Here is a 24,736-nt window from a genome sequence, read left to right on the forward strand (position 1 = left end):
CAGGATACATACATTACAGTTCTATTTATATAAATTTCTAAAGGGGCGCCTGGGTGGCTCAGTCGTTAAGCGTCTGTGTTCGGCTCAGGCCATGGTCCCAGGGTCCTGGGATCGAGCCCAGCATCCGGCTCCCTGCTCAGCGGGAAGCCTGCTTCTCCCACTCCCCCTGCTTGTGTTCCCTCTCTCACTGTGTCTCTGTCAAATAAATAAAATCTTTAACAAAAAATAAAGTTCTAAAAACAATATTGTTTGGGGATTTGTTTTTGAATGGTAAAACTCTAAAGAAAAGCAAGAAAACAACAGCCATAACTCATGAGAGTGGTTTGATGGGCAGGGACTTGGGGATTTCAGGAGTACTGGCAATATTCTATTCCTTGATCTCTGTGGTGGTTTGCTTTATAGTAATTTGTTAAGCCGTATATTTACATTTTTTGCATTTTCTGGGTTTTTCTCCCACTTAAGAAAGAATGTTTTAGAACCTGGAGATAATATTAGGATCTATCTCAGGGTTTATTGTGAAAATGAGATGAAGCCATGTAGAGCTCTTAGAATATGCCTGGCACTTTGTAGGACTTCAGTAGTGTTAGCTATCGAAACGCAATAGAACATTGCTGTTACCATGGTTTTCCTTATTTGTTGCCCGGACTTCTCAGCTTGCAGTTTCTCTTTTATTTCTATTAATGCTGTCTTCTGAGTTACTGGTGCTTCCTTTATCACTTCTGTCATCACTCTTAACCGCGGAAATCTCTCTCCAATCCAGAGATCTAATAAATATTTCTTTTCTTGCAGAATTAAAAGGGGTTGCTTTTGAACATTTGATTCTTATTCCTTTCATAACAACAACATATATTATTTCAGAATTAGTACACATTTGCATAAAATCTACATTTATTTATCAAACTGACCTGGAATTCATATTTAGTGTCATCAGGAGGGAAAGCAAACTGATCCTTTTTTCCAATCCGGTAGTGAAGTCTCCCTAGCACCACTAATTGTACAATTAATCCCTCCCCCACAGATTGCTGCTGCTTTCTCCTCTTGCATATGTTAAATTCACAACTATTTGCACCTAAGGCATAGGTGGGAAACAACACAGTGCTTGAATGGAATGTGATAATGCAACCGAAGATGGGGGATGGGGGTGGCTGCCAGGCAGCAGGAGATCTAGCTGCAACCCAGAGGGAAAGAAAAAGGTAGAAAGCCTCCTTTCTGTCAGAGGAAACGTTCTTTAGAAGATTCCATCCTTGTGTGTGACACGCAAGCCACTTGCTCTTATGACGTTTGGCCAAGCACTTCATATGTGTAGACCTGGTTTTGTGCAGATAGTAATAGCACCTGGGTCATGTGCAGATACATGTGTCATATGCAGATAGTAATAGCACCTACATCAGAGGGTGTTGTGCCTGAGAACTAACCTTAGGAAGGAGCACTGGCTTTGGAGTCAGTCAGCCAGGCATCTCATCCCTGGCTCCACCACTAATTAGCTGCATGACCCTAGGTAGTTTCCTAATTTTCCAGCTTGTTTTCTCATCAGAAATCGGTGGCAATTAATAGTAATTGAATTAGGGGTACCTGGGTGGCTCACTGGTTAAGCATCTGCCTTTGGCTCAGGTCATGATCCTGGGGCCCCGGGATTAAGCCCAGCTTCCCGTTCCCTGCTCAGTGGGGAGTCCGCTTCTCCCTCTGCCCCTCCCCCTGCTCATGCCCTCTCTCTCTCTCTCAAATAAAAAAGCTTTAAAAAATAGTAATTAAATTAATGTCATCTAGTAAATTAGAGGGGGCGCCTGGGTGGCTCAGTCGGTTAAGCCTCTGCCTTTGGCTCAGGTCATGATCCCAGGGTCCTGGGATGGAGCTCTGCATTCAGGCTCCCTGCTCAGTGGGGAGTCGGCTTCTCTCTCTCCCTCTGTCCCTCCCCCTGGCTCTTGCTCTCTCTCGCTCACTCTCTGTGTCTCTCAAATAAATAAATAAAATCTTAAAAAAAAACAACCCCCCCCCCAGTAATTTAGAAATAGAAAGTGATAGTAATAGCTATCTTAGTGGGTTACCAGAAGATTAAAGAGCTACTATATTTAGGGTGCCTGGGTGGCTCAGTTGGTTAAGCGACTGCCTTCAGCTCAGGTCATGATCCTGGAGTCCCGGGATCGAGTCCCACATCGGGCTCCCTGCTCAGCAGGGAGTCTGCTTCTCCCTCTGACCCTCTTCCCTCTCGCGCTGTCTCTCAAATAAATAAATAAAATCTTAAAAAAAAAAAAAGAGCTACTACATTTAAAGTGCTCGGCACAAGGGTACCTGGCACATAATAAGCTTTCAATAAATTACAGTTGTGGTAGTTTTAATTTCTATTGCTGTTTTGGAAGGATCAGGAAGAGAAAGAAGATTTAGCAAAGGAGACTGAGAAGCAGGCACCAAAAAGATCTGGGAGGGGGCTGTGAGACAGGGGTGTCAGAGACCAAGGGAAAATAGTACCTAGAAGAAGGGGAGTAATGCACAGGAAGGTCATGCAAAGGCTACTTTCTCCTGAAAAAAAGACTCATTTCATCTCTTAGCAATTACTGAGAGTGAAAGGAAAAGGAAAACAAATTCTCAAATGAAGGCTTTCAGACACAAAATTCTCTAAAAGGCTTCTTTCGGCTAACTCCCTTAGTTTGATCTGAATGCCCAGGTCCTGAATACTGGAAAAGCCAATGTTACACAAAGTGAAATAAAGTATCAGGTTTGCCTCGTTTTGGTGAAATAAAAAATTCAGACAATTTTAAGTGTACAGGACGAAGAGGAGGATGGGGGAGGGAAGAAATGGGGATGAATCATAGAACGGTTTTACAAAGCGGTGGTCTATACTGAACCTCCAAACTAACACCGGTGAAAAGGAGGGCAGTGGTAGGTGTCACGTTTATTTTTCTTTTTTCCCTATTTGATCCCAGAAAGAAGTTATGACAACATAAACTGTTTATTTGGGTAAATTATTTGACAAGCATTTATAGAGTAAAACTGAGAGAAGGTGATACTTTAATCTAGGATAGATGAGTGGGCAGATTCCTTGCAAGGGAAGATTTAGAGAAAGGGAGGAATAAAGGGCTTACAAACCAAGAGTCAGGGAATGTTGGCAGCCCCTGTGGCTTTGGGGCCTGAGTGGAGTTACCTTTGGCCTGGGGGTGGGGGGAGAGTCTCTTTTGGCTCTGGAGAGATGGAGGTGGCCGACAGGGGCCCAGCAGTGCCCACAGAGGGATGCAAGAAGTGGGCCTCGTTGTTACAGGATTTATTTTCCTTTGGTGCCCAGGGTTCTTGGTCATGCATCTTCTGAAGAGTGAAGAGGTAGACCAGATGCAGAGTAGTGGGCAGCAGAGCAAAGTTCATTGAGCGATAAAGTTTATTGAGCGATAGTAAAGTTTACTGAGCCATAGTACAAAGCTCCCGAAGAGGGAGGGGACCCAAGAGTGTTGCCACTGGAGTTTCTGAGTCTAGGGGTTTTGGGGGCTTGCTGGCGGGCTGTTTTAATCTGATTAACCCTCCATGCACCTGTCACACAATCAGGTTTTTGTCATCTACCTATCACATGGGAAAGGGTGGAGGGCTCCTTCCAGGGTGGTGTAAAATCCTTTTAAGGGTGGTTTCCTCTTAGGGCAGGGGCCCCTTGTCCCTGCCTGCCTGTCTTCCAACTATCCTTCATCACTCATGAGCCTTTGCTCTGGCCAGTTCTCAGCTAAAGGGTCTGAGGCAGAAGGGCCCTCCCAGTCTCCTTCTGCCCATGAGGTTAAGGAGGGGAAGCTTGAAGCAAACATGGGGTGCTAGGGTCAGGGGAGGGGTGCTGACAGAGCACAGGAGGCTGAGCCTCCACCTCCCTCCACTGGGAGAGTGTGTGTGGCTTGTGGGGGAGGCTGTAAGGTCAAATTAAGGGGTCAGGGATGGAGCAGGAGCAAGAAGCCAGGGAGGAGCTGAGGGGGACAATTCTGGAAGGAGAGGCACTTCTTGGCAGGTTCTAGGTGTGGCAGCCCAGAGAAGGCTTGAGTGGGCTTCTCGCATTACCTGGCTTCTACCCCTCCCTCGAGGCCCGAGGCCTGAGCCTGCACCCCTTTGTCCCTGTTGAGGGGCCATCGACTGCGAGCATAATTAGAGCCCCAAACACCTCCCTCCCCTCAGGACCACACGGCCCAGGGTTCTGTGTGAAAGCTCCAGAGTCTGCCATTCCTACCAGGCTCGATGTGAATCCCCTGCGCAATCAAGGTGTCCTCTCCGCCCCTGCCTGTCTTCTCCTCTCCCCTCCCTCTACAGCTCTGTGCTGCCTCACCTCCACACGCTGTCTCCTCCTGTGGCACACTCTGTCCTCTCAGCCCTATCTCCTCCCTGACAAACTCATCGGGTCTGCATTCATTGCACTGCATTCCCTGCCTTAAATAAAATCAGCCCCAATCAACCTTGCCCTGCTCACAAGGATAGGGACTGATATACCTACAAAGGGTATATAGGGTATAGGGTATAGGGGACCCTGTTCTTTGGACAGAGGGTCATTTTTTATCACCCTCCAATCTGAGGCCGTGAGATGGGCGGGAGCAGGCGTCCAGGAAGGTTCTTCTGTGCTCTCTTTTCCTATTAATGTCCTCAGTTCTAAAAGGGTATGTGGACTTTCTGATTCCCATGTTTTTTCATATGCCCTGGCACCCAGATGGCTTTTCATCCTTCCTTGGTTATTCCCATTTGTTGGATCAGGACAAGGTTAGCTGAGACTCCTTGAGCTCCTTGGTGTCCTCTAGCCTGTAACCAGGGGGAGGCTTGGGAGGTGCTGAGCTTCCTGGTACTAAATTCTCATGAGTGGCTGCTTTCTCAGTACTAAGGGAGGAAGCAGAGGGTAGTGTCAGCCCAAAGGACAGTCTTATTGATGCCACCAGCTGTTCTCCAGAAGCAGCAGTAGCCACAGTCTAAGGAATCTACCCTGCTCCTTCCCTAAGTGAACAGGAATGGAACCCTCCTAAAATACCCGTTTCCCACTTTTGCCCCCACCCCTGTCCATCATCACATTTCTCAGGATACATTAGAGAAGAAAGCATTGGAATATCAACTAGTGGGTGCAGATTTGACCCTGACCCTAGGAGACAGGTCAGTTGTGATAAGGGCCTTTTTGGGAGAAATTCCGCCAATTTCAGCTTCCCTTTTCCTCATCTGTAAATGAGGTTGGTGAAAACTCCACTTCACAGTATGACCCTCCCCCACTAAAGCTTCTATATTTGATTCTTGTTTATTTTTCCTCTATATTCTTAAAAGTAACATCAAACACAGAGACATTGAACTTGATGCTTATATATATTCATTGACACAGAACTCCACAATATATAGTTTGGTAAAAAATACACAGTATAGAACAGCACTTTTATTTGTTCACTTTTCTATACATATATCTATCTGGGTACACAGTTACAGGGAAATACCTAGAAGGGCATTCATCAAAGGACTGACAATGTTTATATAAGGATGAAGAGTTTTGGGTAATTTGTATTTTCCTTCATTTTGTGAAGGTTTAACAGAGTTCTACTCCTTTCATAAAAAGAATAGTCATCAAGGAATCAGACACACACACAGAATAGACCCTTAGGCAGACAGAGGAGGGAGCAGGGACAGAGTTCAGGCTATCCCCTCCACTTTGGTGATATCCAAGACCTCTTCTGCCCACAATAAAGCCACTTTGTGGATTAATTAATGCAGATAGAAATCTACTCCCACCCCTGCTCTTTTTCCCATCTGAATACAGTTAAGGGTTCACTTAGGGCTCATTCTAGCACCTTACTAGAGGCCCAGAGAGGTCATTGTGTTCACCAGGAATCTCTTTTGACCTCTCCTCTATATGTGTCAGCTTCTGCAGGGTGATGATCAGATTCTCTATCACCTGGGCCTTGTTGCTCTCACTCTTACAGGTTTCCTTTGAGTGGCCCTCCTCACCACAATAAGAACAGAAGATTGTGTAGTTTCGCTTCCTGGCTCTACGCGTATCCCCAGGACCATTATTCTTATACCCAGAACCCTCACTGGTGGGAGATTGAGCCCGGGAACTGTTGGAGGAATCAGTGACCAGTATTGGATCGAGAGGTCTGGCCCTGCCTCTGAGGGGCGGGGCATCGACGGATGTAAGTAGAGGGTCCTGAGACTCCACCAGGATCACATCCTCATCTGAGTCATCAAGGGTATCATCTACCTCTATCACGTTGCAGTTGGTGCTGCTGGTTGCTATTGGCTGGGGGCCCTGAAATGCTACAGGGCTTGCTGCCCTCTCTAAGATTAGCTCAGACCTTTTGGGCCGTTTCGGTTTCATAAAAGTGTCATTCCAATCCTCTTCTTCCCTTATCATCTTGATTAACTCCAAGAAATTAGGAAGATGCTCCTGATCATTTGCATACATCCTGAGAAGATGTTTCAGCCTAAAGTGCAGGTCCCTATTTAGCTCAGCTCCTAAAAGGAGCTGGTGCAGGTGAGTCTGGTTTGCATCTTTCTGACCTATGATCCCTGCCTGAATAGCATTCTGGAGCTGCACTTCTAAACGGATCACATAAAGGGAGGCTTTCTCCCCTTGTGCCTGCAAAGTGTTAAAAAATTTACCATGGGCGGTGACACTGCTTTCTGACTCCCCAAACACCAGTTTCATCGCCTGTAGGAAATCAGCCACACTTAGATTGGGGTTGGCGGCCTGGAGCAAACGCATGACTTCCTGGGCTGGGCCCCTAAGGGTTTTCATCAAGCGCTTGAGCTTTTCCTCCTCAGACATGTTCCAATCGGGCAGGACCCCATTGACTTGGATCAGCCAGTTTTCAAAGGTTTCTTCCCCTTGGGCTGGCACCACTCTCCCGGAGAAGAGCTTCACATTTCTTTCTGCCATGTGGACCCTTAAAGGACCAAGACTCCTCCCCAAGGACCTCAAAGTTGAATGGGCCCAAGGTGGCAAGGGTGTGTTTTGCCGCCGGCTATTACCCACACGTGCAATGATGCTAGCCATGACGGATGACGGTTGTCTATCTGAATATAACAAGATGCTCAGGCTTTTTAGAAAAGCCTAATCTGTAGGAGGAATCCCCAATGTTCCCAGGCTCTGCCTTCCTTGTATCTCAATAGGGACTGTAAAGAAAAAGGGGGGGAAAGGTCAATAATGTAGTAGATTGCAGGGAAGTGGTCTGCAGTCACGTCACTTTAATGAACACCCCGCAGTACATTTTATATTTGCCCACTGACCTAAAAATACCCTGCAGGAGACTGGCAATTACAACTTTCTCGAGCTAAAGGGTATCTTCCTGCTAGCAGGGTACTTTTCCATCCCCTCTGGCCAGTCCTCCAGGAGGGAGGGCAACTGCTGCTTTGAATTCTAGGTGAAATAGTGTATGTGGAGCTGTTGTTGGGCTCTCAAAATAGAGTGCAATGGTCTAAATCTCACAGATTTATGATAATAAATAAGATATCCGTGTGATTGTGTGTCAACTATACTCAAATAAAAAAATTTTAAAGACATCCGTTAAACTCACGTTTCAGATCTTAACCACACACCCTTCTCAAAGTTTCCCCCCTTATTTTTCGGATTATAAAACATAAGCTCGGAAACAAGTGCACGCCTTTATTTCACTTCCAGCCTCTGCAACAGGTGCCCTCCATGAGAAAGCTCGCCTTCGGGGTAGGTCGACCTCTGTCCACTGGGGGGTTGCAGATCCCAGTCTTGACCTCCGTCCAGTGGGGTTTGCAGATCCCAGTCCTCAGGGCGTCAAGACTGTGTCGTCGCGTAGGGCAGGACAGAGAAGGGAAGGGTCAGAAGCAGCCTCATCCCTCATCCCGCTCCCTTTCCCCGCCCCCACCTCCGCTGTAGCCAGATGGGAAAATTCCATCTCCCATCTTCAGACAGAAAATTCCCGCTCCCACCTTCTGAATACAAGTCAAAGTGACCCCTTCCATTACATGTCCCCTGGGAAATTGTTGGCCTACCAGCTCTGCAATCAGCTGCTCAGACAGAATTCAAGTTCGGATTTGGCTCTGATGGCCTGCCACGGAGAAAGGGAATAAGAATTGGACACGCACACCCTCATATTCCTCCCCAGGAAGAGATGGGGAAATGCAAAGGGGATTCAAAGCAGACAGCTTGTGATTATCTCCTCCTTGTCCCTTACGACCCCTACCAAAAACGCCTCCCCCCCCCTTTCAATTCTGGCAAATCCTGAGCCTTTGGCAGTATCCAGCAAAACCCCACCTCCTCCCTCAGCGCAGCGGGGCCGTGGGAGTGCTCCTTCCCCCGCCTCTCAGTTCTCGATTCCCCAAATGGGGAGCGGCCCAGTACTGGTGGAGCTTCCTCTTCCTCTCTGCGCGCCGGGCAATCGCGCTCCCCCCCGCCTTTTTTTTTTTTTTTTTACCTGTGCCCGGCTGGTGGGCAGCGGATGCTCCGGTGTGGACAGCGGATGCTCCGGTGTGGACAGCTGCGGCTACCGCCTTCCAGTCCCCGCGGCCCTGTAGGGGAAAAGGATGACGCCTCCTCCGCCACCGAGCGAACCGGAGCTGCTGGATGGAGCTGCACCGCACAGCCTCCCAGCCAGGGGTAGCGAAGTCGAGGCAGCACGGTTCCCACCGCAGCTGCGGCCTCCCCCAACCACCGGCTGAGCCCTCCCAGCAGCCGCCGCTTCAGTTAGCTTCTGCCCATTGACACAAAAGAGCTTGATGAGCGGGACGGAGCGGCCAATCAACGGGGCGCGGGGGCCGCCTCCCCTCTCAGCCTACGGCCCCGAGGCCATTGCTAGCAAAAGGGGGGAGCCGGCCGGCGGGGGCTGCGGCACACGGGCGCGGAAGCCAGCGCCGTGTCAAGTGCAGCTCGGACGCACCTACCGGGCCGATTTGCATTTTACCCGTGAGTTTGCTGCTTCCCCTTCGCTTTCTTTCTCCCTCACCCCTTCTTCCATCTCGACTCTCCTCCCTCCGCGCTTTGAGACCGGATGCGTTAAACACGAGGTGGGACAGAAATCAAGTGAACAATAAGAGCCCCTCACGTTTGTATAAGGGGAAGGGGAGAAAGCATTTACTGAGCACTTTCTGCGTGCGAATGCGCTTGCACGGACATCTCATTTATTCTTCTCAGCCGCGGTGTGCCAGTTTAACAGAGAGGGCACTTCAGCACTCAGGCAGTGTGGTTAGGAAGGGAAGAGCGAAGAGCTCACACCCGAGTCGACATACCCGATTTCAAAGGACGCCACTTGTAAACACTCCGCTTTAGTCTCAGATTGAGGGTTAGTAGAGAAAAGCCAAAGTGGAGATGGGAGCGCCCATTTGGAACTATATAGAATTAGTGAGCAAGGACTATTAATCTCCATTGTACAGATGGGGAAACAGAGGTTAGGTGTCTTGCCCAGCAAAACACAGCAAGTAAGTTTCAGCATCCGATTTTGCATCCAAGCCTGTTGTTCTAATGCTAACTATTTGCCCAGCTGAGCTGCCTACAGAGTATTTCTCCGTCGGTGGTCTCAAACCCACCAGCAGTCTTGGCCTGATGGTAGTGTTGAGTGAGGGGGGTTGGGGGAGGCAGTAGGGAGTAGGGAAAGCGGTAGGCAACTTTTGCAGGAACATTGTGCAGAAAAGGAAGCTAAGGCACTTTTCTTTCTCATTTTACACCATTTTTTATACTACAATAAGATGCCTGTTTATTTAAAAAGAAGTTAAACATTTCTACAGCTTATGAGCTCAAAGGAAACAAGGCTCAGAGGTGAGATGACTTGCCTGAAATTACAAGGTGAAGCCAAAATTTGGACCAGATCTCTCTGACACCAGACAGAGCCCATGCTGTTAACCAAAGTATGGGTACAAGACTGGCTGCCTCAAAATCATGTTGGAGAGCTTGTTAGAAAGGCAGATTCCTGAGCTCCACCTCTGGGGGATTCAGATTTACTAGGACTAGGGGTGGGGAGTGTGATTTACATTTTTAACTAGTGCTGTAGTTAATTCTGAGGTGTAGAGAAGTTTATGAATCACTGCTGGAAACACCACATCATGCTGAGGGTCATAAGTAAATGGCCTGCTGCCAATGTATCTGCCCGCAGCACATCTGTCATGACACGTAACTCCAGTGAGCAGAGGTTCCTACCTAGGGTCCTTTCTCAAATCGTTTACCAAGAATTTGAACTCTGTATTTTTCTGAGTCCTTCATTCTGGAGATTGTCAAGTAAGTCTGTGGCCCAGAAATGGTTTAACAATCATTCCCCTGCCATCTTTCTTGGTAACATCTTCCTCTTTCAACTTGCACTTCAGGAAGAAGTGTGAGGAATGAAACAGTTTGACCTAACCCCTGATCCTGTGCTCTCAACCGCTGATACAGCTCTTTCATTTCCTGGCTTGAGGACAGGTTGCTAGGTTGCCCTTCTGTGAGCTCTTGAGGGGCCCTCTCCTTTGCTGGATTTGGCATCACTGGCCCCAAAGAAGGAGCAACTCCATGGAAACGGCATGCAGGGCTGTCCTGCAGGCCCGCCAGCTTGAATGGGCTGTGAAACCAGTAGCTGGGAAACCTTCTCTACATTCTATGACTTCTGGTTCTTGGAGAGCAGGTCTTACTTTCCTGATGTAAATTGTGGTTAAAAGGCCCCCTGCGGGGCTTGTTCTGGCCTCCTGATGCTTGGAAGCAAATGAACAATCTAACGCCCTTCTACTGTTCTTGGGTTCGTTTTCAACCTGCCAAGGTACTTCTCCTGATGCTCTTTTCCGCCTTCCTTTTTTTTAAAAAACCCGATACCTAGGGTTCCTTGAAGTAAACACTTCAGATTTGGAGATGAGGACTTTTATCTGAGGACGGTGGCCTTTCTCTTGTGGATGGAACAGTGTGGGAGGGGTGGTGGAGGCTGGGGGGTATGGGAGGTAGAGAGAAGGCTCCCCTCACACAATCGGGGTGATGCTGGTGGTAGCTCTTGGGTTTCCTTCAGACTTCTGCTTCTGCTCCCCAATGCCATGACATCTGACCCTGGGTCTCAGCAGATTCTTGTTCTGTGTTTAAATTAGCTTCACTGCCAACTTAGGTGATCTGCCACTGGTGGAGGTGGGATCAAATAGGACAAAGAGCTAGAGCTCTGACAAAAAAAAAAAAAAGGTGAAAGGAAATGGATTGTGTAAAGGTGCCTGGATTGGACCCTTCAAACAAAGCGAGGATCTCTTTGGGCAAGGGTGGGAGGAGGATTTGGTAAGCTAAGCTGGCTCCATTTGGATACAGAGCATCCCTTATCTTTGTCCTCATGTGTGGGAGTGTGCTCTAATTCATGGCTCTAATGACACCACATTTTCTAATTTCAACAAAGAAATCTTAAAAGCCTGAAGGTTAGGGAGATAAAGTTTTCAGCTGAAACAATAATAGCTTCTCTTGGTTGCCTGCCTCCCCTGTGCCAGGAACTTTCCTTCTGTTCGCTCATTTAAGCTTCTCAGCAGCCCTGTTAGGCATCGTTATCCCATTTTGCAGATAGGGAACCTGAGTTTCAGGGAAGTTAAGTAATTTATATAAGGCACACAATTTAGAAGTGGAGACACTGGGACTCCAGCCCCCTCAGGGCTGTCAAACTCCGAAGCCGATGAACAACTTTGCTCTGCTGTCTCCCAAACAAGCAATTTAAAATGAATTTTGCGGAAGACCCAGAGCATTAGACTGATTTCTGCCTTTAGAAAAAGTGTGGTTGTAATCTAATCTTTATTTCTGGGATCTCTCTCTTTTTTTTTAATGAAACTACTAATATAACTTACGGAGCAATTGATATACTGTGTACTGTGCTAAGAATTTTATATGCTTCATCCTGTGCAAGCTTCATGACGATCATTACACAGATAAGGATACCGAGGCTCAGAGAGGTGAAGAGACTTGGCTGAGGTCCTAAAGCTAGCAGGTGGCACAGTGAAGTTCACATCCAGAGCTGTGTGACTCCAGAGCCTGTGTCTTTATGCTATACCGCGTTGCAGTGGGGAAAACAAATATGGCCCTTATTCTAAATCTGCTCCTCTCTGCCAGCCACAGCTGTATTTCCTTCCCACGGCCTGTCCCCAGAGCTGTGTACCACTTATGCTTTTAGGTCTCTGTGCCTTAGACCTCTTCCTCAGCCTAGAATGGCTGCCCTCACTCCTCCGCCTATTGGTGAAGGATCAAGTCAGATGCCCCTCCTCAGAGAAATTTCTTGGCTGCTCCCTGTCCCAGGTAGCATGAAGTGCTCCTGTCTTTCTGCTCTGACCTTGATTAGTGTGCCGTTTATTTTGCCTTCCAGTATAGTTTAGCTCATTGTTGACCCGTCTCTCCCACTACACTCCCAAGCCCTTGAAGGCAGGTACCAAGTCCTATTCACCTCTAGATTCGTAGTAATTTACCCACAAGTGATTTAGTAGACGATCAATATGGGTTTGTGAGCTGACCAAAGACTGGCGGAGGGAGGCACTGAATGAACAAATAAACATGGGGCTGGATCCTGGGGTGGTCGCACAGGCTGTCCATCTGGCCTAGATGAGCCAAGGCAGTCTGGAATGCCCTGGGCTCACTTTACTAGGCTATAAACATAGGAGGCACAACATGGAGTCTAGGTAATAACTACTCAACGCTGACCCCCGGCGCATTCTGTGGTCTGTACTTTGGAATTCATGTCGAGGGGCCAGACCATCCATAATGGTTTATAGAACATCTTTGTATTCGCAGAAGAAAGGTCTTTGCTGCCTCCCATGCGAACACAGGATTTATTCCGCTGTACCTCTTCATCTGGTTCTGGCTGATCTGAGAGTGTCCTGCAGGAGCATGTGCTCTGTGGAGACAGATGGAGAAGTCAGGAAGCATCTCTCTTTTTTTTTTTTAATACTTTTTATCAAGACCACTATGGCATGGATGCTTAACCACTTCATCTCATTTTATTTTATTAATCTTTGCAACAACCTTTGGAGGTAGGTTTGTTGTTGCCACTTCATGACTAAAGAAACAGAGACTGAGTGAAATGTCTTGCCTAAGGTCACACAACTAAGGGATAGAGACAATTCAGTGTTAGATCTCTGCACCACCCCCCCAAGCCTGGCATCATAGCAGGAGAATACAAGGGGAAAAAAGTGGATTCTCCTTCTCCCCCACAAAATAGGAAGAATTACATTTATAAAATGATGAATAGATATTAAAGCTAAGGTGTTTCTAAATTACTGTTCACTTTTAATTCCTGAAAATGACTGGCAAAAATGGCAGATGGAATTGGGGATGGGAAAGCATGATTCTGCTATCAAATATCGGCCTAAATTCCCCCCATGTCAGCCCCCAGTGACATGCACAATATGAGGATGCCTAGAGAGCATTTCACCCCCTCGGCTCATTTTATAATTGAGATGGACGAGGCTCCAAGATGTCAATGAATTTCTAAAGGTCATAAGGAAGTTGATAATGGAACTGGCACTCAGAGGGCTAGTCTGCCAAATCCTAGCCCGGTGTTTCTGCTAGGTCCACCTGCTTTATGCAGTCAGTCAACACATGTTTATAGGTTACTCAGGAAAATGTGGAGATGTGGAACATTACTGCACTTTGAGATAGAAGAAGGGACAAACCTTTCCTTCACTACCCATCCTTATTTAGGTGCAAGTAAGATTTGGGGGAAGAAATTCTTTGGTAGTAGATCTGGGGAATGTTGGGCATGCCTGTGGTTTTGGGGGCCTGAGTAGAGCTACCTGTGGCCTGGGGGTGGGGGAGGGGTCTCTTTTGGCTCTGGAGAGACAGAGGTGGCCACTAGGGGCCCAGAAGTGTCCCCAGAGGGATGCAAGAGTGGGCCTCATGAGCCTTTGCTCTGGCCAGTTCTCAGCTAAAGGGTCTGAGGCAGAAGGGCCCTCCCAGTCTCCTTCTGCCCATGAGGTTAAGGAGGGGAAGCTTGAAGCAAACATGGGGTGCTAGGGTTAGGGGAGGGGTGCTGACAGAGCACAGGAGGCTGAGCCTCCACCTCCCTCCACTGGGAGAGTGTGTGTGGCTTGTGGGGGAGGCTGTAAGGTCAAATTAAGGGGTCAGGGATGGAGCAGGAGCAAGAAGCCAGGGAGGAGCTGAGGGAGACAATTCTGGAAGGAGAGGCACTTCTTGGCGGGTTCTAGGTGTGGCAGCCCAGAGAAGGCTTGAGTGGGCTTCTCGCATTACCTGGCTTCTACCCCTCCCTCGAGGCCCGAGGCCTGAGCCTGCACCCCTTTGTCCCCTGTTGAGGGGCCATCGACTGCGAGCATAATTAGAGCCCCAAGCACCTCCCTCCCCTCAGGACCACACGGCCCAGGGTTCTGTGTGAAAGCTCCAGAGTCTGCCATTCCTACCAGGCTCGATGTGAATCCCCTGCGCAATCAAGGTGTCCTCTCCGCCCCTGCCTGTCTTCTCCTCTCCCCTCCCTCTACAGCTCTGTGCTGCCTCACCTCCACACGCTGTCTCCTGTGGCACACTCTGTCCTCTCAGCCCTATCTCCTCCCTGACAAACTCCCTCAGGTTCTCAGATCTACACTGAGCATTCATTTCTTCTTGATCCCGAGTGTCCTGGATCCCCAGTTACCTCTCATCTATCTACCCCCACTAGGGCTCCCAGCCCTTTCTGGGGTGGGATCAGTAGTTTGGGGCCCTTGTACTGTGTCTTCCCTCTAGCACAGGGATTCTGAACCAAGGATGATTTTGCTTCCCAGGGGATATATGGCAATGTCTGGAGATAATTTTGGTTGTAGTAGCTGGGCTGGTCCCAACAGGTGCTACTGGCATTCAGTGAGTGGAGACCAGGATGCTGCTAAACGTTCTATGGTACACAGGACCGGCACCTGCAACAAAGAATTGTCTGGCTGATGACGTCACGTGTCAAGGTTGTAAAATCCCTGCTCTCCTATACAGCTACAGGACTACAAGGATAGGCTTGGAAATTGCTAGGTGTGGAGCCCTGTGGTGCTGACCTTCCAGGAACAGCTACCCTTTCGGTTCCTCAGTTGAGAAGAGGGGGGCGGAGCGTTGCCATGAAACAGCCCGGACACGGGCAGGAATCTGCAGACAGAGGTGAGGGAGATTCCTCACTCCCCAGATTTACTACCGGCTTTTAGAGAGAGTATCAAATACAACTTCTGATTGCCTTTCTGCCTCTATGATATAGTGCCGCTCTTTAGAAAGAGAGTAGCAACTTATTATTCTAGTAGTTTATCAAATGCAAAACTTTATGTGGTGACTGTTGAGTGCAATAGGTTTTGGAGCCCTCTTTCCCCAATTTTGTTTTCTTCAGTCACAAACCTTCTTTGAATATTAGAATATTTGATTTGTTCGTAACACATGGTAGGGATGACTGTTCAGGAAAAAAAACTGCCTCTGTTCTAACTTGAGGTTGATGACTTCTTTTTTTTAAACTCTTTTTCTAAATTTTTTTAAGATTTTATTTATTTATTTGAGAGAGAGAGATTGAGAGAACGAGTGGGAGGAGGGGCAGAGGGAGAAGCAGGCTCCCCACTGAGCAGGGAGCCCAACACGGGACTCGGTCCCAGGACCCTGGGATCATGACCTGAACTGAAGGCAGATGCTTCAATGACCGAGCCACCCAGGCGCTCAAGGTTGATGACTTCTTAAGAGTGTGCCTATTTCTCAGAAACTGGCCTAAAGTGTTGCTTTTTTCCTTGGGCTGAGTTTCTTGGGGGCTGTTTCTAACTAAGCCATGAAAATGCCACTGACAAATTTAATGGGTTAGTCTAACTAATCTCTTTTTTTTTCCACTCTTGCCAGTTTCTTCCATCTGTACCCAGTTGTCTTCAGCATGGAGGAACAGAACCACTCTCCTGGAAAGGAACTGCAGCATAGGACACGAGCGGAGTCTCCAGGAAAGAAGAGCTGGCACTCCCAGGCCTATGCCCTTGGGGCCGTTTCCAACTTTATGTCTACTTTTCTGACTTTCCCTATCTATAAGGTTGTGTTCCGGCAACAGATCCATGCCATGGCAGTGTCAGAGGCTGTGCGACAGCTTTGGCATGAAGGCCCTCAATACTTCTACCGGGGAATATACCCGCCTCTTCTCTCCAAGACATTGCAAGGGACTCTGTTGTTTGGGACTTATGATAGCCTGCTGTGTTCTCTCTCTCCTGTTGGGCCACACTCCCTGAGACACCGCTGGGCTGCAGGGCTCATGTCTGGTGTGGTGGAGGCTGTGGCACTGAGCCCCTTTGAAAGGGTGCAAAATGTGCTCCAGGATGGTCGCAAGCAAGCCCGCTTCCCCAGCACCGTCAGCATTCTCAAGGAATTCAACTCTTACGGGCTTTGGGGGCGGCTGTCACTGGGCTACTATCGTGGTTTCTGGCCTGTCCTTCTCAGGAACAGCCTGGGGAGTGCTCTGTATTTTTCCTTCAAGGACCCCATCCAGGATGGCTTGGCAGAGCAAGGTCTGCCCCATTGGGTTCCTGCCTTAGTGTCTGGGAGTGTCAATGGAACGATCACCTGCCTAGTTCTGTATCCTCTGATTGTGCTGGTGGCCAATATGCAGTCCCATGTTGGCTGGCAGAGCATGCCAAGCCTGTGGGCCTCTGCCCAGGACGTGTGGGACACTCGGGGCCGAAAGGTGTTCCTGATCTACCGTGGAGGCTCCCTTGTCATCCTAAGGTCCAGCGTGACATGGGGCCTCACTACAGCTATCCATGACTTCCTGCAGAGGAGGTCTCATTCCAGGAAAGAGCTGAAAGACTGACTAGCTGCAGGAAGTGTGGCTATGGCAACTTTGTTATCCTAAGCCTTCCCAGGTCGTTCTACATAGCTTACTTCTTTGACTTGGTTACCTAATACAATCATTCTTTAGTGTCTTTGAACTGCCAATGCATGGGAGAAGTTCCCAACTACCAGCCTGTTGGGCACAGACAAAGCCCAACAGGGTTCCTTGGTCAGAAAGAGAAAGTCACTCTGTTCTGTCCACAGTTTCAACAGCCTCAGACCAAGGAGGCCCTTAAAAATCTTGTAACCCTGATGAAATGTCATTCCTTTAAGGAGTTCCTTGACAGTAAGAGGAACTGTTGAAAGATGACCTTAGTTAGCCACTGTGAGTTCTGGGATCCCTCCAGTTGTCCTTTGGACCAAACTTAGTGGAGGACCAGGGACTCCAGTGTCAAAGAACTAAGCTTGACACTTAGGATGTGGATTCCATAGAACTTCTCAGATGGCTACATTTCCACGATATTGTTCACTATCCTTAACGCCACCACTCTCACTTCTCAGGGCTGTGGGCTCTAGTTTCAGTCAGGCTGGCAGCTGGGGCTGGAAACCCTAAATTAGACTTGCCTCAACTGATCAGATGTCACAGGAACTGATGGGGCTGGATATAGGAGTGGGAAGAAGTGTTGTCCCTGGTTGGGTGGAAAGAATAGACTGTGGGGGAAGAGATTTAGTTGCATGAGAAAAATTTACTCTAAATGGCTTGGTGTTATCTGCCAGGATATTTCTGATAGCAAGGCAATAACATTGCCTGGAAACCACTTGAGTTTCCCTAGGAAATCTGGAAGTGAAATGACCATATCTCTTCACAAATAATTGCATATTTTATTGCTGTGGATAAATACAGTCACTGTGACAAAAAGATCAGAAATCTTAGCCTGTCCTTCAGAGCCATTCGACATAATGACCCCCATATAACTTACAGCATTTTATCACACCACTGCCACTTACATAGATCCCACACAACCAGCTAAACTGGACTATTGTTCTCTCCCCAAACATGCCATGAACTTTCCCGTGGCCTTGCTTTGGCCCACACTATTTCTCCACTTGGAATGCCCCTTCCTCACATGCCAGTCTGCCAAAATCCTTCCAGTTCCTCAAAGCCTAGCTCAGATGCCACCTTCTCTATGGAGACTCTTGATATCCCACAACTGTGACGTTAGTCTCTTGTGATGCCCCTTTCCAAGAACACTGCATACACGGCACTGATTCCATTATGTCACTGAGTTCATGTGACCCTGTGTTCCTGTTGGTGTTCTTCAATACCTCCTACTAGACTGTAAAACTCCTTGGAAGCAGGGATTCTTGTATACATTTTAAAATCTCCCATTGTGCCTAGGTGCTCAATAATGTTGGCAGAATTATTGAATTGATTATCAAGCTGTGATATGATCTTTATCCTCAGGGTGCTGTCCCTTGTACATGAAAATAATGTTATTGACTCGCTGTCAGCAAGACACATGTCTGGGGTGTGGTTTTGTTTTCTTTTATTAGTGGATTTAGTTTTATGCGAATTATAATGCTGCTGCTGCTGGTAATAATTAATAATAATAAATGACTTTCAACTGGAACATTCGATGACTTTGTGTTATTGATGGCATGTCTGCTATGAGCAACACCATAGGAAGTAAAATTTCACAAGCAGAAACACTGCATAACTGTCCCATTCATTTCAACTCTGGAGCTTTGAAGATTTCCAAGATGACATATGTTGCAGTTTTCCCCTTGTAGATGATAATGATAATGACCTCCACTTGCACCTCCTTACCTAACCGAATTTGTCATTTAAAATGACCTAATTATAGACCCTAGCTGGGAGAATTCCTCACTTTAATTTCCTCACAGAAATTAAAGACAGAGCAGTAGGCAATGTGAGATCAGAATGCATTTGCCAGCAAGGTCAATAGAAAATGGCTGGTCCAGAATAGCTGCAGATGAGTTCCCATGTCTGATCCTTGTGGAGACTTGGACGGGGTAAGATGGTACTCTGGATTCAAGGACAGGGAATACAGGGCCTGCACAAGGAAAGGTAAAATAGAACAGTAGCTAGTTCTGTTTCAAGACTAACTCTTTTAAGGAAGAAAATATTTACAAAAATCAATAGCTTATAGCTGTGGGTTTTTAAAAAATATTTTATTTATTTGAGAGAGAGAGAGTGTGCAAGCACGAGTAGGGGAGGGGCAGAGGGAGAGAGAGAAGCAGACTCCCCGCTGAGCAGGGAGTCCATGCAGATCTCAATTCCAGGACCCTGAGATCATGACCTGAGCTGAAGACAGACGCTTAACCGCTGAGCTATGCAGGCTCCCCCATAGCTGCGTTTTTTAAGCCGAAAAGGAGATAAACTACCATACTCCCCCCACCTTTTAATCCAAGAGATGCATTCATTTATTTTCAAGTATGCTGTGGATTTCCACTTACGTTGTTGTGTCAGTCCATGTTCCTTTCTCCATTTTAACTTCTTATTTAGAAATAATTTCAAATTCATAGAAAAGTTGCCAGCATAAGTCAAGTACAAAGAACACCTATATACCCTTTACCCAAATTCACCTACTGTTAACATTTTAGCCCATTTGCTTTACTGAGTACTCATTCCCTAGCTATACACACACTATTTTTTCCATGAACAACCCAAGAATTGCAATCTTAATATTTCTAGAGTCAATATTTGTATATTCAAATTACTTTTCAAAGACTGTGTTATATCTATGACAATGGCACAATTACCATATAGATGTTTCCCAAATTAACCGTGGCTCAATTTAGGATTTTTTGACTTTATGATGGTGTAAAAGCAATAGGTATTCAGTAGAAACTGCACTTTGAGTTTTGAATGTTGGTCTGCCAGGGCTAGTGATATGTGGTAGATAGTCTCCCGAGCTGGGCAGCAGCAAAGAGCCGAGGCTCCCAGTCAGCCACACGATCAAGAGGGTAGACAATCAATACACTGATAACCATTCTGTGCCCACACAACCATTCCGTTTTTCACTTTCTGTACAGTATTTAACAAATTACATGAGGTATTCAATATTTTGTTATAAAATAGGCTTTGTGTTAGATGATTTTGCCTGGCTATAAGCTAATGTAAGTGCACGGTTAAGTCAGGTTAAATTAAACTATGATGTTTGGTAGGTTAGGTGTATCAAATGCATTTTTTTTAAAGATTTTATTTATTTATTTGAGAGAGCGACAGTGAGAGACGGAGAGAGAGCACATGAGAGGGGGGAGGGTCAGAGGGAGAAGCAGACTCCCCGCTGAGCAGGGAGCTTGATGCGGGACTCGATCCCGGGACTCCAGGATCATGACCTGAGCCGAAGGCAGTCACTTAACCGACTGAGCCACCCAGGCGCCCCTCAAATGCATTTTGACAAAAGATATTTTCAGCTTATGATGGGTTGATCGGGATGTAACCCCATGTAAAGTTGAGGAAGATCTATAGAATATTAGAAAATGAAAATTCATGACCTATTTTAAATTTACATTGGTGGTAATTGTTTAAATTTACTACATTTGCCCTTATAGAAACTTTAGTTTTACATTAGTATGTTAATACTTAAAGCTATGTAATTATAATATTAACACGAATTTACAACTCAAGCTTGTTATAATTTAAACTATAATAGATTTTTACATATGCTTCATATGAGAACCTAGGCAAAATTACATAGACCTATCAACTTTTTCCATTTAAGTTTTCCAAGTAAAGTTTGAGTGTAATAGTTTTCTAGTAATTTTAAATATCAATATTTAGTTTTGTGATGTTAATGTGGTTATATTCTCTGTCATTTAAAAAATGACTTTTGGACTTGAGATTAATAAAATAAGGAGGTAATAAATACCTATGTCTGTTTAAACTTACAAAATGTAGAATTTAATGCTAAAGTTACTTAGTATGAGAAGTTGAAAGAAAAAGAATAAAAATCCCTCTACAAGCTCTGTTATTTTTGTCTTAAATATAAACCATCAGCTTTTCTAAAGCTCAAGGTGAAATAACTAATGTATTACTATTATTGTTATATGGTTTATTAAGACTTAATTTTGTTCTTAAAATTTATTTGTAAACATTAAATAGTATAATCTACATTTTTGGAACAACTGCATATAGTATAGTATATTCAAGCTAATAAAATAATGTTCCATATGAGAGAAAAAGCAGCATAATAAATCACGAAAAAAGTAAAAAGTTTTCATAAAGGAATAAATAAAAAATACCCTATTTCCCTATATTCTCCAACTTCTCTATTTCTTTCATACCACTTTCTTTTCCTCAAATCTTCAACACTTCCTCACCCGTCCTCAGTCCCAGTTGGCGACCTTGCTTTCCATTTCATTAAGAAAAGAGAAGCATTCAGAAGAGAACTTCCAGTTAAAAGAACATTTATAATCACCCATGTAATGACCATCCAAGACAGGAAATAGAACATCGTGATAACCCCCACCCCCTCATTGTTCCTGCCTCCAGTTCCCCACCAATGATGACATTCCTCTCTCCATCCTAGAGGTAACCCTTGACTATTGTGATATCACTGCTTTTCTTTATAGGTTTTTTCTTCTATATAACATTCTCTAAATGCAGTTTTGTTTCACAGATATTTGAACTTTATATAATTTATATATTTGGAATTGTGACTATCTTCTTTCATTCCACATTATTTATGAGATTCACCCATGTTGTTGCAGGTAGCTGTAAATGTTAATTCTTTTTAAAAAATTGTGACAAATTTACTTTAAAAAGTGTTGGTTTCTTAGAGCAGTTTTAGATTCACAGCAAATTTGAGAGGAAGGTACAGAGAGTTCTAATATACTCCCTGCTCCCACATATACATAGCCTCCCCTATTATCAACATCCCACACAAAAGTGGTACATTTGTTATGATTGATGATCCTACATTGATACATCATTATCACCCAAAGTCCATAGTTTACCTTAGGGTTCACACTTACTGTTGTATATTCTATGGGTTTAGACAAATGTATAATGACATATACCCACCATTATAGTATCATACAGAGTAGTGTCACTATCCCTAAAATCTTCTGTGGTTCACCTATTCACCCCCCACTTCCACCAACTTCTGGCAACCACTGACCTTTTAACTATTTCCATAGCTTTGCCTTTTCCAGAATGTCACATAGTTGAGATCATACAGTATGTAGCCTTTTTAGGTTGACTTCTTTTTTTTAAAAAAAGTAAATATTTAATATGCAAATATTAACACATTGTGTAAATATTAACACATTACTGCACAAGCAATGGGCCAAATAAAAAATCAAATGGCAAATCAAAATATGTCTCAAAACAAAAGAAAAAGAAAACATGATATTCCAAAACTTATGGGATGCAGCAAAAGCAGATGTTAGAGTGAAATTTATGCTATAAATGCATGTATTAAGGAAAAAATTCAAAAAAATAACTTAAAATTACACCACAAGGAAATACAAAAAGAAGAAAATTAGCAGAAATTTAGTAGAGGAAGGAAATAACGAAGAAAAAATCAGAAATAAATAAAATAGAGACCAGAGTAAACAATAACACTGAATGTAATGACCAGTTTTTCCAAGAAAACAAACAAAATTGGCAATGCTTTAACTACAGTTAGTAAGAAAAAAAGAGAGAAGACTCAAAAGCCAAAATGAGAAATGGAAAACAATTCTAGACATAACCACAGAAATACACAGTGTGATAACAGATTACTATAAACAATTATATACTAACAATCCAGATAATTTAGAAAAAAAACTCCACAAGATACCAAGACTGAATCATGAATCTTGAATCCAAGAAATAGGAAATCTTCTTAGACCAATAAACAAGAATGAAAGTTGAATTAGGACAGCACAGAAAAACCCAAGACCACATGGTTTCATTGGTGAATTCTACCAAACATTTAAAAAAAAATGATTAATGACAACCTTTATCAAAATCTTAAAAATAATGAAATAGGGGCACCTGGATGGCTCAGTCGTTAAGTGTCTGCCTTAGGCTCAGGTCAAGATCCCAGGGTCCTGGGATGGAGCCCTGGTATCAGGCTCCCTGTTCTGTGTTGGGGGGGCCTGCTTCTCCCTCTCCCACGCCCCCTGCTTGTGTTCCCTCTCTTACTGTGTCTCTATCAAATAAATAAATAAAATCTTTAAAAAAATAAATAAAAATAATGAAATAGAAGGAACACATACAAAATCATTCCATGAGGCCAGTACCACCCTGATAACAAAGCAGGGTAAAAACAATACAAGAACAAAAAAGTCTAGTTTGTCTGATATAAGTATTACTACTCCAGCTTTCTTTTGACATCCATTTGCATGCTGTTTCTCCCCCCACCCCCACCACTTTCAATCTGCAGCTGTTTTTAGGTCTAAAATTCTTCTCTTATAGGCAGCATACAGATGGTTCTTTTTTTTACCCATTCTATGTCTTTTGATTGGAGCAATTAGTCCACTTACATTCAGAGTAATTATTGATAGATACATATTTATGCCATTTTATTACTTGTTTTGTCATTGTTTCTGGAGATTTTCTCTGATCCTTTCTTGTCTTTGTCACTTTTGGTCTCTCCATTCCACTCAAAGAGTTCCCTTTAATATTGCTTGCAGGCCTAGTTTAGTGGTCAGGAACTCCTTTAGTTTCTGTTGTCTGGGACACTCTCTATCTCTCCTTCTATTCTGAATGCTAGCCTTGCTGGATAGAGGCTTCTTGGTTGCAGATTTCTCTCATTCAGCACTTTGAATATATCATGCCAGTTCTTTCTGGCTTGCCAAGGTTCTGTTGAGAAATCTCCAGGTACCCTTATGGATTTTCCCTTGTAAGTTAAGGACTTCTTTTGTCTTGCTGCTTTTAAGATTTTTTTCTTTATCACTATTATTTTGCAAATTTAATTACAATGTGTCTTGGTGTTGGCGTGCTTTTGTTGATTTTCGTGGGAGTTCTCTGTACCTCCTGGATCTGGATGTCTTTTTCCTTCCCCACATTAAGGAAGTTTTCTGGTATTATTTATTGAAATAAATTTTCTGCCCCCTTTTCTCTTTCTTCTGCTTCTGGATCTCCTACAATACAAATGTTATTAAGTTTGATGGAGTCACTGAGTTCCCAAAGTCTAATCTCATGTTGCATAATTCTTTCTCTCTTTTGTTCACCTTCATTATTTTCCATTATTTTATCTTCTAGGTCACTGACTCATTCCTCTGTTTTTTCCAACCTGCTATTCATTACATCAAGCCTGTTTCCAATCTCATTTATTGTGTTCTTCATCTCTAATTGGTTCTTTTTTTAACTCATCTCTGTGGTATGGGTCTCACTGATGTCTTCTTTTCTCAAGCCCAGTGAGTATCCTTATGATTGTTGCTTTAAATTCTCCATCAGGAATGTTACTTGTATCTGTTTTGATTAGATTTCTGGCCATGAACTTATCTTGTTCTTTCATTTGAGATAAATTCCTTTGCCTTGACATTTTGCCTAAATTTCTGCCTTCTTCTCTGTGTTAGAAAAGCCAGTTGTGTCTCCTGCTCCTGAAAGTAATGGCCTTATAAAGAAGAAATCTTGATGCACAGGGCCTGGAGCTTCAGGGAGTGTCTCTGGAGTGTCTCTGCTGCATGTGCTCTGCTATTGTTATGTTTTGGCTGCTCTGTCCTTCAGGCCAGGTGTCTGCAGAGGCTCTCCTTACCTGCTGTTGGCTCTGTTTGCTCCCTGGCTTGAATGTGGCAAATTTTAACTAGGTGTGCTCTGGTCTACTTGTGAAATGAGACCTGACACCAACTCCACCAGAACTGAGGCCCTGCAGAACTCTCTGGTTGGGAGACATGGTGTGGACAGGTGTTTGTGCTGTTGTTCTGGGGGAGAAGCCCACTGCACTGGGACTGAGGCAAGCTTGATTGAGAAGGGCAGTCCTGCCAGAGCACAAGGGTGTGGGGCTTGGTGCAAGCAAGTGACACAGCCAGTCCATGCTGCACAGCCTCCAACGGGTGGGTCTGTTTTTATGCTGTAGGGCAGGGGAGGGAAATGGCACTGGCCAGCTCCTCTGTTCCTGGAAAGGTATCTGTGAATCCTCCCAGGGATGCTTTCCAAGATGAGCA

General features: G+C 45.1%; 2 protein-coding genes across 4 annotated transcripts; one reads left to right on the top strand and one right to left on the bottom strand.

The window, feature by feature from the left end:
* Positions 1 to 5,342: 5,342 nt before the first annotated feature.
* On the bottom strand, positions 5,343 to 8,964 carry ZCCHC18 (zinc finger CCHC-type containing 18). Of its 2 annotated transcripts, XM_088028693.1 has the most exons (4): positions 8,856 to 8,964; positions 8,370 to 8,463; positions 7,948 to 8,003; positions 5,343 to 7,735 (listed from the first exon to the last, which is right to left on the bottom strand). In XM_088028693.1, the coding sequence occupies exon 4, from the start codon at positions 6,974 to 6,976 to the stop codon at positions 5,765 to 5,767; it is 1,212 nt and encodes a 403-aa protein (XP_087884819.1). In that variant the 5' UTR covers positions 6,977 to 7,735; positions 7,948 to 8,003; positions 8,370 to 8,463; positions 8,856 to 8,964; the 3' UTR covers positions 5,343 to 5,764. The 2 variants fall into 2 exon arrangements, with proteins under 2 accessions (XP_087884819.1, XP_027952761.1); XM_028096960.2 differs by having other exon boundaries at positions 8,370 to 8,964.
* On the top strand, positions 8,360 to 18,243 carry SLC25A53 (solute carrier family 25 member 53). Of its 2 annotated transcripts, none has more exons than XM_028096962.2 (2): positions 8,360 to 8,857; positions 15,701 to 18,243. In XM_028096962.2, exon 2 carries the CDS (start codon positions 15,732 to 15,734, stop codon positions 16,650 to 16,652), a length of 921 nt encoding a protein of 306 aa, XP_027952763.1. In that variant the 5' UTR covers positions 8,360 to 8,857; positions 15,701 to 15,731; the 3' UTR covers positions 16,653 to 18,243. The 2 variants fall into 2 exon arrangements, with proteins under 2 accessions (XP_027952763.1, XP_027952764.1); XM_028096963.2 differs by lacking the exon at positions 8,360 to 8,857 and adding an exon at positions 14,106 to 14,989.
* Positions 18,244 to 24,736: the final 6,493 nt, after the last annotated feature.

This window comes from Eumetopias jubatus, unplaced genomic scaffold, assembly GCF_037043125.1.
Source record: "Eumetopias jubatus isolate StellerSeaLion01/CBP00866 unplaced genomic scaffold, mEumJub1_p1.0 scaffold_11, whole genome shotgun sequence".
Lineage (NCBI taxonomy): Eukaryota > Metazoa > Chordata > Mammalia > Carnivora > Otariidae > Eumetopias > Eumetopias jubatus.

What these genes read in the sequence shown, in the direction of transcription:
- ZCCHC18 (XM_088028693.1), bottom strand. Translation starts at nt 6,976, where the DNA reads ATGGCTAGCATCATTGCACGTGTGGGTAATAGCCGGCGGCAAAACACA.
- SLC25A53 (XM_028096962.2), top strand. Translation starts at nt 15,732, where the DNA reads ATGGAGGAACAGAACCACTCTCCTGGAAAGGAACTGCAGCATAGGACA.